The 12,541-nt window shown below is 40.9% G+C and overlaps 1 protein-coding gene across 1 annotated transcript in view; it reads right to left on the reverse strand.

The window, feature by feature from the left end:
* The window catches only part of emc2 (ER membrane protein complex subunit 2), a 30,808-nt gene that overhangs the window by 14,819 nt on the left and 3,448 nt on the right, over positions 1–12,541 (reverse strand). Inside the window, exons 3-7 of the mRNA XM_074684074.1 lie at positions 10,527–10,591; positions 9,530–9,615; positions 7,747–7,804; positions 3,453–3,538; positions 2,294–2,353 (exon numbers count right to left, since the gene is read on the reverse strand). Of these exons, the coding sequence (XP_074540175.1) occupies positions 2,294–2,353; positions 3,453–3,538; positions 7,747–7,804; positions 9,530–9,615; positions 10,527–10,591 (355 nt within the window). The remainder of the gene's footprint in view (positions 1–2,293; positions 2,354–3,452; positions 3,539–7,746; positions 7,805–9,529; positions 9,616–10,526; positions 10,592–12,541) is intronic.

Below are 12,541 nucleotides of genomic sequence, written 5' to 3' on the forward strand. Positions count from 1 at the left end.
CTCTTCTACTCTTCCTCTATCTGAATAACCCGGCCGTCAACGCACTGTTCTCTGCTCTGTTAGAGAGCAGCTCATTCCCTAAGCTGACTCTTCACCACAGTGCTTGAGTGAGGCTGTAGACACGATCGAGCTCAAGACTGTAAGCGCTGTTTCTTTTGGAAGTGAGAAAAACCATCAGCAGTGGCTTTTCCCCATTTTCATACCACACTCTGACTGCATATGAGACAGAAATGGATTCAGACTGTGCAAAGTATGTTTGAAAAAATTATTACTATTTATCCTGTAATTCTGGATGACCAGTCCAATTTTGTCTGTAGCAGTCTCATGAGCTGCAGCTGAGGGAAAACTGCACATTCCTACAGTGGCTTTGTGCAATACTTGCAAAACAGGCAAAATAATCTCTTGTCTAAACACAGCTAGCACGAGAATTGTTTTAACAGTGTCAACTTAGAGGCTATTAATTATCCTTTTTAATGTGTTAACACTGATGCCTGCAGCCGCCCTCACAACTGCTGCACACAGCCACACTGCTTTGTTTATTTTTAGCTCCCAGGGTGTTGTGCAGTGAGGGGAGGAGAGTTTATTTGTCTTCCTCGCTTCTCCATCACCCTCTGTTTTCTCTGGCCGGGGAGGGGAGAAGTGCCACCACCTTCTCCTGGGAATTTCACAGCAAGTGCTCCCTCTCCCTGCGCCCCTTGCTCTGTACTCTCTGGAAAAGAGTGGCGATAATGCCGGGCCATCCGGAAGAGGAGGAGGAGGGGAAACAGGGAGTTTGTAACCCAAAATAAAGAAAACAAAGAAAAGAAATTGACACGCCTGTAGATAAGCGGCTGTGGGAGTGAATGGTCTGATATTAGAAGTGTTGGGATAAGCTGGGAGATAATCCGCTCACCCCTGGATTTCCTCTGGCTACTACAGCAATAAAGCCTCTGAGACAAAAAGACAAAATATCCAATAAGTAGCCTTCTCACTGCGCCACACATTCCTACTGCCACTGCCTGTGTACCAGAGCAACCAAGCAGCCTCGATGTCTGTGTGTCCACTGCATGCAAACACACACTAATGCTCTCACATACAAAACCATCGTTCAACTGCAGACACTGCTTCACTAACTCCTGAGCCGCAGACAATTAAGAGGGGATAAAAGGTGACACAAACAATATTATTTTTTTCAAGCCCGGCTCTTGTCTGTCTGGCAGTTCACCTAGGCGACTGAGATATCAGTGGGAAGCCAGCGAGTCTTTCTGCTCTCATATGTAGGAGAGGAGGCTTACGGCTGAAATCCTATTAAACAACTCTTATGTGACAAACATTGACAAGGCTCTATTCAGACCCCTGGCTGACTTAGGAATCTCACCGCCTCCATTGTGACCATCCAACGGCTCTCTGAAGATCAAGCCATCAGTCTCAAATGTGGTTCTGTAAAACTGACAGACACAACTTAAGTATACTGATGCCTTACTGCCCACAAAGTACTCATTTTTCACCTGTGAGACGAAAAAAACCTGTTGATTTTGGATGTTAACCAAAGGAGTTACATCTCAAACATCCTCTTCAGGCTGTAACACAGGACGTGTATACCTAACTCCATTTCATTTTCTGTGTTTTTGAATAAATTCACATTCGCTCAGGCTGAACTGGCAAAGGCAAACATGGTGATGCTGTGCCAAGTAATATTTACTTGACAACCAACAAACAACAGTGCTCATCTGCTTCATTTCCTTGCTGTTCACCATTTCTTTTCCAGAGTCTTTATCCCACTGAGATGTTTAACATTTCTCGCTCATCTTTTATGCCTTTTCAAAGTTTATCTTCTTCTTGGATGCCTTTCAAAGTTTCTCCATTGTTCTTATGAGATAATCCATCAAATGAAAGACACAGTTCATTTTTTTTCTTCCTCTGTGGAAAATCAAGCCTCAGTTCGTCTTTGTCCTGATTGCATTATCTGGGGACCTAAATGTCTAAAATGCAAACTAACATAAGCCATTGTTAAAAAGCTTTATCGTGAAAAGCACACAGGAGTAAACGATTAAGTAAGTCAGGATGGACAAAATCAGACTTTCCCATCAGACGTGGAGTAATTAAAGTTTGGAAATCCCGCTCCTAAAACTTTGTTTCCAGTGAAGAGTATGTTTTAACTTAATTCCACATCCTCATCTTTGTGTTTTGTTTTTTTTTCATTTGGACATTGAGAGTAAATCATCCCTCACTTTTTATAAATCATACAAGAGGGCTTCTTAACTTTCCAAATATTAACATTTACAATTTTCTTGTATCTTATAAATATATTTACTCATGTTCGTTGATGTAGAGCTCTGATAACTCGTGCCATGCTTCCTGATCCCCGACAAACCTGAAAACACACAAAAAAAGACATTTAAGAAAAGAAGTCACAATATTATTATTATTATTATCATTATTATTTTTATTATTATTATTATTATTATTATTATTATTATTATTATTATTATTATTATTATTATTATTTTGATTTTCATTCTTCTTATTATTATTATTATTATGAGGGATGTCCCGATATCAGTTTTTGACTCCTGATCTGATATATTTTCATGATATGTTTTGCAGATACCGATCCGATACATTTCTCTGATAAATCCCATACTTTGTTGTGTGATTCTGTTGTAAATGATGAATAATATTTGTTGTATTAAAATGAGCCCTGTTGGTACCTCCTCGAGGAACACTCACTTCACAGATAATGCAAGACGATGTCCTACTATCATGCTATGATGCTTTCTAAAGAGAAGTAGTCCTAAACAGCGGACATGTTTTCAACGAGGTTTGATTTACAGCAGCCGTAAAGCATGACGGTGCTGAAAACGTGAAAATTGGATCGATCCCAATCACGCAACGAAACCCTCCATGATCCTCCAAAAACAGCCATATTGGGCACCAATACTGATCAGTGTATCGGATTGGGACATCCCTAATTCTTGGGGATGCACAATATTATCGGCACAATATCAGTATCGGCTGATAAAAGCTTAAAAACACGTTTATTGGCATCGGCAGATATTAATATTTCTGCCGATAGGCACAGCCGATAAGGTGTTATTCAGTTATAAATTCCAGTACAGGATAGACTTAGCTTTCTTTACAGTAAAATAAAAAACAAACAAACTTGTGATTCTCGGTATCGGTGTCAGCCAAAAGGGGTTTCAATATATCGGCATATCGGATACCGGCAAAAATCCAATATCGTGCATCCCTACTAATTCTTATTGTTATAGTATTTGTTTATAGTCAATGAACATATCACAAAGTTAATAATCACAACAAACATTAATGAAAGTCATCCAAGGCTTAAGAAAGAGCTCTCATGTATCTAACACAAATTGTGCTCACTCAGTTGATCTTAAACTCATTTTCTAGATTAAAATAAAAGCCAGGAGAGGGGTCTGACCCTCTCCCCTTCTCATAGAAACACTCACTGCTCCAGATACTCATTGAGCTCCCGGATAGCTTCAGTGCTCTTGCCCTGAGCCTTGAGGATGGAGATCTTGCGCTTCCTTGCAGCCTGTGGAGCAGAGAGTATACAGGATTAGAAACTCGGCTCCTCCAGTGTTAGTCTGAAGGCAGGTGTAAGAGTTGTGTAACAAAAGTGTGCAGATGAGCGTTTAAGTGCATCACTAATCAAGTTTTATCATGTGACTGGACTTTCTCTAACAGAGGAATCAGCATGTCCATCATTAATACAAGAGCAACTGAAGGGCAGAAGACACCAAATTTAACTTCCTCAAATATATTTGTATCATTACTGAAACATCTGAATGAAAATGAGCCTACCAGGGCATAATTGCGGATGGTTAGTGGCCATGTCCAGCAGAGGATGGACACACACATTATGAGTCAATGTTTGGGAGCTGGAATGAGCTCAGTGGCTGAGATAAAGTGGTGAGTCATCTCCTAACCAAGTGGGGAAAATGGCACGCTCCCCCAAACCCCAACGCCTGTCTTCCTGCCGGCACGGCACGCATTTAACGCTGCACCAGCCCAACTTACATCAACAGAAAATTACTTTCCGCTTCGTTTTGATGTTGAAGTGACCTTAAGGTGGATTAGATTCTCATCAATCTGAATTAGACAGTATTACTCCTGCTTCTCCGACTTTTCCAAATGTTTTACTCCCTCCAGCCCTCCTCCTCCCTCTGGTAGTGAGTGAAAACCTTAACAAGAGGCTGCCGCTCCATTAGAAGTGCAGTGCCCTGCCACAGCCTATTTTATTTATGGACTGGCACTTGATTGAGTGGGGCTTCCTCTCCTGCACACACTAACCAAAGCCATTGAGGGTTGTGTATGAGTCATGTCTAAGGGGCTGTAAATTGGGGCTTTTTTCTGACACTGCCATCACAAAAAATCCACTTATCCATCAAGCTGGGACAGGGACCTGCTGAGACTCTGCAGCCTCCACTGACATGAAATATGTGATCCTCTCAGTTGAGAAATAAAACAGGAGATCATCTTCAAACACTACAAATGAATCCCTCTATTTTTGTTAAAGGATGGTTAAAAGTTTCAGATATGGTCAAGCAAAGAGCAGTGAAGATTGACCCATTTTCCCTCTTTTACATTCTCTGGTGATCAAAAATAAAGACCCCAACACTTTGCATACAGCGAATTTCACCAGAACTTGATGCTGTGTAAGATTCAGGAATTTATGCTTAGATCAGACTAAATTACAAGCATGTGGGATACTTCCTCATCCAATGTGAAAAAAATGGAAGGAGAGAAAAACACTTCAGTGATTCTGAATGTGGATATTTGCACTTGTGCACTTCAGCCATTACCACGCCCACCTCTCCTCTCTGCAGGCTTTTTTCCCCCCTCCAAGATAAAGAACATTTGGGGCTCAAAGAAACATATGGAAGTTGGTAGCTCTGAGAGTCACACAGCACTTTATTAAACAAGAAGCAAATCCAAACCACTCCTTTCTCTCCTCCTTTCTCGAACTAATGATCCAGAAAAACCTGGCAGAGGGTCTGGTCTTCTCTTGTCATAGCTTTTTTTTTTAATTAGCAGTCTGAGGAGACCTCAGAAGCATGGAGGAGTTAAACATTCAAACTGGACTACTCACATCACTTTTGGCACTTTGCTATGATCCGTTATAATTTGAACTAACATCACAACAAGGATGGAAAACCGAGCACGCGAAATACTTTTAAAGAGGAAGAAAGAAAGGGAGGAAAGTGTGAAAAAATGTCTGTATAAATATTTATACTTTTTTAATCCTTTTTGTAAATCTATCACGCATCAGTATGATGATCTAATCTAATGAAATAGAAATCATTTTTTCATTCGACATAGAAAAAAACTGGCATGGTAAGGACTGATTTCATGGTGGATATACTTCACTTTTATGTGGTAAAAACCTCTGAACAGGCGCATTAAGTTTCTGATCATTTTAACCACACGACTGTAATTGTGTCTCACAATCAATCTGTTATAGCTTATGACTGTGGGTCAACCTCAGAGGTTGACTACATGACCCCAGTGGCTTATTTCAGAAATACTAGATTTTATATTGAACTTTTGGGTAAAAGGAGAGAGTTGGAATTCAGTATCAAAGAGTCAACTGTATGTTGAAATGAGCACAAATTGTTAAATGTCTGCATGTGTTGTGAGTGTGTCACCATCATTATGGGTCAAAAGAAGAAATACAAAGGTAGGGGAAAAAATGCATTTATGCACACAGACAAGAATTTTGCCAGACCATTGCTGTAGGTATTGGAACATAGCAAGCAATGGAAGGGCTAAGAGTTTGAAACATTTTTTGGACACTGCCATGGCAAAAAAAAAGAAAAAAAAAGAAAGAAAAAAAAAAACCTTGAGCAATTTTTGTTGATTCAACAATTTTGGTTAATGGGTACCACATCTATTCCACAGCCTGTAATTACAACAGCTCAGTTTCCAATCTCTGCTTCGCATGCTGGGATGCCTTGCAAGTCTTCTTTGTGGTCGCCAATTTTCCGCCATTTCTCAAGCCCATCCCCTGCCTCATTCTTAAGAGTCTGCAGGAGAACATGTGGGGAGGAGACGGAAGCTATCCAAGACAGGTGACCTGGATGATGTCACCATGTCATTGCTCCACCCTCTGCCACCCCGCCTCAGTGAATCAGGACAGGGATTGTGGGAAAAGGGTTGAAGGTTAAGATCCCAGAACAGGGACCTATTTTTCTTTAATTGTTCCATTCCCGGCCCCAGGTTTGACTGACAGCCGATGGGTGGTAGGGTGGCAGGATCCAGCGTGTCGAGACCAGGAAACCGACCATTCCCTTTCCCTGGAATCCCCAGAAGACTTGTGCCACGTTAGGGAGGTGCCCTGGGAATCACTGACATTACTACTCCCTTTTTCTGAATCGATGGAAAATACTTCTTGCTGTAGACTATGCAAGTTGTAAAAAAAATATTAAACTGTTTCAAAACACCCGTTTTGTTTATGAAAATAACAGTACAAGAAGGAAGTAACGTGATTTGTGGTTTTTCTTTAATCTTGTGTTGGAAAGCAAAAGTGGAAGAAAATCTTTTGAGAATATTCACTGTAATCATCCCAGTGTTATTTACTCATCAGACATGGCATGAATGGAGTCTTCTGCACATATAAGGAGTGTTGACTTTAACACAAGTTTTTCTGCTGCTGTTGGCAGACATATGTGCCACTGGACTTAAAAAAAATCAAAATGAGTTGGTTAAAAAAAGTACTGATAATGACAGAAGGATGCAGAAAAAGTGACAAAAATAGGAGACAAATTGAAGCTGTGCAGTATCTCTTCATGCTCATTTTGGTTGGGCTCTGATTAACAATATCAAATAAAGGCTGCTTTTTGCTACACTGGAGCACCAAGTTTTTAAACCTCACTTCCTTACACACATGGTGTCACAGTGACGGTTGAAGAGAGATAAACAACAGCGAGCAGTCTTGGCTATGTATCAAACTGTGCTGTGTCTGCAGCAATAAAACAAACTGTTTAGTCCATCTAAAGCAATCCATATGTACGCTCGGCCCAGAAAGTTGTTGAACATCTTTGGGGCGAGGGGTGAAGGAACAGCCAAAATAAATAAGGTCATGGTTTCTTTTGAAACCCCTTAAGAAGATTTATTTCCTTGAATGGCTGCATGTCCTTATGGAAACAATTAACAGCAGGTACATTATGTTTTGGGTTGGTGGTGGGGATTGGCAGAACACTAGCTTGACATTCTTCTGCAAGTCATTTTGCAGGGATGAACAGTGAACTGAGGATAAAGAGAGGACAGCAGACAGAGTTCCAGAAATTACTCACAAAACATTCGACTGCAGCATCAGCATAGCATGCAGCAGTTTTTACACCTGAAGTCAGAGGACAGCAAAGAAGAAGGTGGGACAGGAGCACAGCTCCGTCCCTTGAGGGTGAGGGCCTAAAAGGTCCGGTAAATCACTCTCTTCAAAGGCCAGACCTTTATTTACGCCTTACCTCCATCAAACATGCCTGCCACTGACTGAGACCATGAATCAGTCCCAACCCGCCCAGCCCCCTTCCCTCCTTTCAGTTGTGCGGGTGATAGGCTGATCAGCACTGTGGTTAAGGTCAGAGAGGCCAAAGGGAGTTTGACTTAGCAAACTCACAGTGCTAACACCAAAGTGCCTCAGCAGATTTAGAGCCCTGCGAAACACTAAGACCACAAAGTGAAGCAAAGCAGTCTGCTAAGCAAAGGGGCTTTCCCCTCTCTTTCACCGCTCCTCGGTCTTACCGTATTGGTGGGGTCGTCCTGAAGAATGGCATCGTAGTGCTTGTTGGCCTCGTCGTACCTTTGGAAAGAGGAGAATGAAATTTGTTTTTTAACCAATCCCAGTCCCAGGTCAGTGAAATTAGGTGGTGAGGAAATCAAACAAAGTTCAAGGTAATCAAGTTTGTGTATAGAGCGTGGCAGGTTCCTGTGATTACAGTGAAGCTGTACAGAAATCAGCGGTGATCTGAGGGAAGAAATAAACACTCGTTTAAGTCAAGGTTACTGCTAACACAGCAGACATTGGGAGACTTAAATCACCTCACAATGACTCATGAAATCAATACAAACAAAGCCCACTGTTTTGAAGACTGTATTTTCATTTGATTGTATCCAGTTTGATTCACCTTTAAACAAAATTAAATTGCTGCTTTAACATCTGTCCAATTCTGCAGCTAAAATGTTGGTTCGGTGTCTGTCTCTTGGCTCATACATTATACCGCAATACAGACATATGAACCTGATAAGCAACAATATCCAGCATGGCGCGCCTCAAACTGCTGGGCTGTGCCCACATGATTCTGTTTAAAGGGGAAATTTATGAGCTGTAAATATCAAATCATCCGGTAAAGAAATCTGGGAATGGAGGCATGTGCACTTCACTTGTCACGTCAAATCATGCGCTGAAGGATGATTTCAGAACTTCTTTTTCTTTCTCAATGAAGAGAAACTGCAACACCGACGTCTGAGCAGCTAGAGGCGGGGATCAGTGATCAGAAAGTGTCCTGCCCACAGTCTGCAAAAGACAGAAGCAACTCTGGTTCCCATTAGCAATGAGAAGCCCCACTTCCAGCGCTGCTTCTTCCCTCACATTCACTTTATTACTCAGCCACACTTTGGGGGAGATTTCAGATGGCACCAGGCGAGCACTCACGAGCCACTTTGATTTGCTTTATTTATTTAAGAGCTGTGTGAGTGTGTGTGCGCGCGTGTGTGTGTGCGTGTTGATGGGAAGGGCCTAGCTGTTTGAAGCTGCTTCACTCAAGTGTAGCTGTCTGTTGCAAATTAGATCCTGTGTGTTGTTTATTTAATCTGACAGAGCCGAGCAATCACTCTCATTATCACATAAACTCTGACATAACTGATAAACCAGTGATTGTTACCCGGCTGTGGGACATGAGTGAGTTAGTAAACATATTTAACTACTCTTATCTCAGTTTAGTACAGAATAAACTCCTCTTTGTTTGTCTTTCTTGCTTTCTTCTAGCTGTTTTTAATCAACTGCAGGTTGAGAGGTGGGAAGACAAAGCTGACAATGTGGTGACATGTCAATATTTACAGTGCTGACTGCTGAGGCATTATCCCACTCCTGTTTTGGTCTCTGTGCCATGGAAAAGAAAGCATGAAAAATAGTGAGGGCCAAGAAAGAAGAAAGACAGAGATGAGGAGGAACAGAAATAAGGAAACAAGGGAGGAATTAAATCCAGAAAAGTTTGAGGGACCCCCAGAATAACAGTGGGCTCTGACCGCTTCCTCCCTGGGAATCCTTAACTCTGGCTAAAGGGCTACAGGCTACCCAGCCCTGAACTTTTCCTCTCCCTGTTCCCCTCCTCCCTCAAAGAATTCTGGGTGACCATAAACACAATCTACCCCACACACAAGCTGTACTTACGCACCAGACACTATTTCGCTTGGGGTGTGTTAACACTTTTTAACCCCTACCACAAAGTGAGCACGGGATCGGACAGTGAGGCTGAGCTGCTTGTGCATTTTCCTGCCTCTGTGACTTCTGGTACCTGGTGCTTACCTTTCCAAAGCTTCCAGCCTCATGCCTGTTAAGCGCTTCACTCTGTGGCTATCTGGAAACTGCCTCCTCAGTTCCTGTAGACAGGTCTGCAAGGATGTGGGGAGAGGAGAGAGACCAATTATAGTTGGCTGTAACTTAACGTAGAGTCTACCAATATAAACACACAGTTACCAAATTTCAGATTTGACCTGTTTCAGCTCCTCAGCTCTGACTGATTTACTGACTTTTTATAGTGCTTGCAATCCAGTTTATAAGGATTTCTATGAAGGGATATAAAGATGATTGAAGATTTCATCACAGGTTGCTGTGAAGATGCTTTCTACACAAAACAGAGCTGGTATTTCTTTGATCATAAAGTAAGAGAAAAGGTAAAGACCACTGTGAGTGAGACAAGAAGTCTTCAGTGTGGTTCATACCGTTAGCATTATCCATCAGCAGGAGTCTAGTCCTACTAGATTTAAAAAAAAAAAAAAAACCTCTGGCAGCAGGACTGAGAGGATAGCCAACAGACAACTAATTGTAATGACTGAGGTCTGCCTCTTCTGTAATCAATGAGTCACTCTTATTGCCAAGCGAGTCATTTCATCCATACTGATTAAAGATGGACTTTTTAGTTGCCACATTTTTTTTCTTTTTAACTTATTCATCCATCGCACATTTGACCATTTCAGAGCATGTAATTTCAACATGAACTCAGAAACACCAAATGAAGTTTAAGCATGGCAAATAAACCCTGAGGAAAAAAGCTGTTGAACTCCGTAACTGTAGGCCAAGTTCAGCTACTTGAAGCATGCCTCTCCACTCGTTTTCTACACCGACTACATCCAACTCTCAGCAAATTGTTTTTCCACAGTACAGACGGAGTTATAACATTTGGCCAAATAAAAATCAGATTTTCACATTTGGCAAAGGAGGTGAAGCAAAGTGGGAATGGCGGAGCGAGTGAAGGATGGCCTTTGAAGCTCCTGGGTGTGTGAGGAAGAACGGTAAAACGTACCAGAGCCAAGTCATCCCGACTGCAGTCCAGCGCTGCGATCATCACCTGCTCATAAATTATCCATACTGGGCAGAAGAGACACAGACAAAGAAGACTGTGTTAACGCCCTTTCCATTTAACTGTCTGCTGTAACATAGAAAAATGATGTATTGATCCGTACAGTTGACATGCAGACTTAAGAGTGTGTCCCCAACAGCTGCACATGTGGTTTTAACTCAAACCTTTTACCAAGTGATTCAAAAGCTCAGGATTTCATTCAAAGAATTCTTTTATCCCTCTCATTATGTAACGCTGCACTTACTACGCTATAAATGGAATACATTGAAGAGAGGCTGCTTGTATAAAAAACATGGAAACATAAAACCTCGAAAGCATTACAATAATAAAGTAATCATAAATATAGAACATTTCCTGTAAACACCCCAGTGAAAGGCTTAACAGTCCTCCTATTTATTACTCCAGGAAAAGTTGGTAATAACTAACTTATAATGTCAGTAGTCATCTTAAATGAGCGATAATGTGTAATATTTTTCAGGAAGATACACTGTTAAAGTAAAATTGAGGCATAGAAAAGACGAGTTGTGAAAGAGGACAAAATACAGGGTCATGGGTTTGACGGTGTAATGGGTAAAAGTCTGCACTAGTAGAATAAAAACTGCTTATGTTGTCAAAACACTGCTCAAATTTTAAGTGAAACCAAAGTCCATGAACTAGCATTTCTTGAGATGTTAAGCTGTGTCTCATCCCTCAGTCCGGGTAGTGTGACTGTGTCAACATGTTTAACAAAGCTTCAATGGTTAAATGTGGTGGTCCAGTTGATGACAGCCTCTGGATCCCAATGATGGTTGTGTGGTCATATAAACAAAATAATTTCTGATTTGTCCATTCACTTTCCTGTGGTGCTTGCCGAGTTTCCTTTGAGATTTCCCCTTACTTTTTAAGTTAGACTGTTTGAGCATTTTGGCCTTCATTAGACAGGACAGCAGAAGAGAGACGGGGAACATGAGGAGCAGAGAGTGGCCGGGCAGCTGGGAGTCAAAATGGCTTAACCTGCAGCCCCAACATTGCCCTGTTTTACTAATAAGACCAATTCATGGTAGGTCTGACAGTTTCAGCCCTGGTACATATGTTCTTATAAAGATTTGCATATTGAGCACTGGGCCTGTCACAATAACAAATTTTGCTAAACGATAATTTTCCAAAATATTATTGCCGATAAACGATATTATTGTCAATATTATTTTGATTTTTTTTTTTCCTTTTTTTCATAGATGTAATTATGATAAATGGGATAATAAAGTGAGTACAGCATATCAAAAGCAAGAAACTTTAATTTCTTAAGAGTATTTAGCTGTAATTGAAAGGTCAGGATCTTTTAAATAAAATAAATTTAACAAACAAGAAAGAGAAAAAAAAAATAGAATGAAAATGAAATGGACTCTCTTTTAGAAAAAAAAAAACATGTCAATGAAAATAATCAATACTAATCAAAAACAATAAAACATAGACTCTGTCTCTAAAGAAAAAACGAAACAATAAAACAATAAAAACTATAGCCTAAATAAAAGGGAGTTTATACAGTTCCTGAATTGTTTGTAACATGTACTTTTTCCCAGTCAATCTGTACTGTCTGTCAAACATTTTTAACATTTCTGGCTTTCAACCGCATTGAAGGGCTGCATTTCTTTGGCAATGTAGCTGTCTTTGAGCGCCCACCATTTGGCGCTTTTATTTCTATTTACTTTGCAGACCACAAGCCTCAGTTAGAGCGGATTGTCAAAGAACAAGGCTCCACTGCACCTCCCCTTCTTCTTCTTCGTCGCCACTATTTTCAAACAAATGTGACATATCAGCTCGTTGGTGTTCATGAGCTCACACTTTGTTCATTCTGATAATAAACAAAATATTCCCACACTGGGACTGTGGCAGGCGGCTTAAGAACCGTATCTTTCTTGTCATCACTCATATTAGCGTGTGTTTCCTCCTTACCCCTCAGGACGCTCGCTTCAGCTCTC

This window comes from Halichoeres trimaculatus, unplaced genomic scaffold (assembly GCF_033239565.1).
Source record: "Halichoeres trimaculatus isolate MK-OKI-2021-1 unplaced genomic scaffold, fHalTri1.1 fHalTri1_scaffold_12, whole genome shotgun sequence".
Taxonomy (NCBI): Eukaryota; Metazoa; Chordata; class Actinopteri; order Labriformes; family Labridae; genus Halichoeres; species Halichoeres trimaculatus.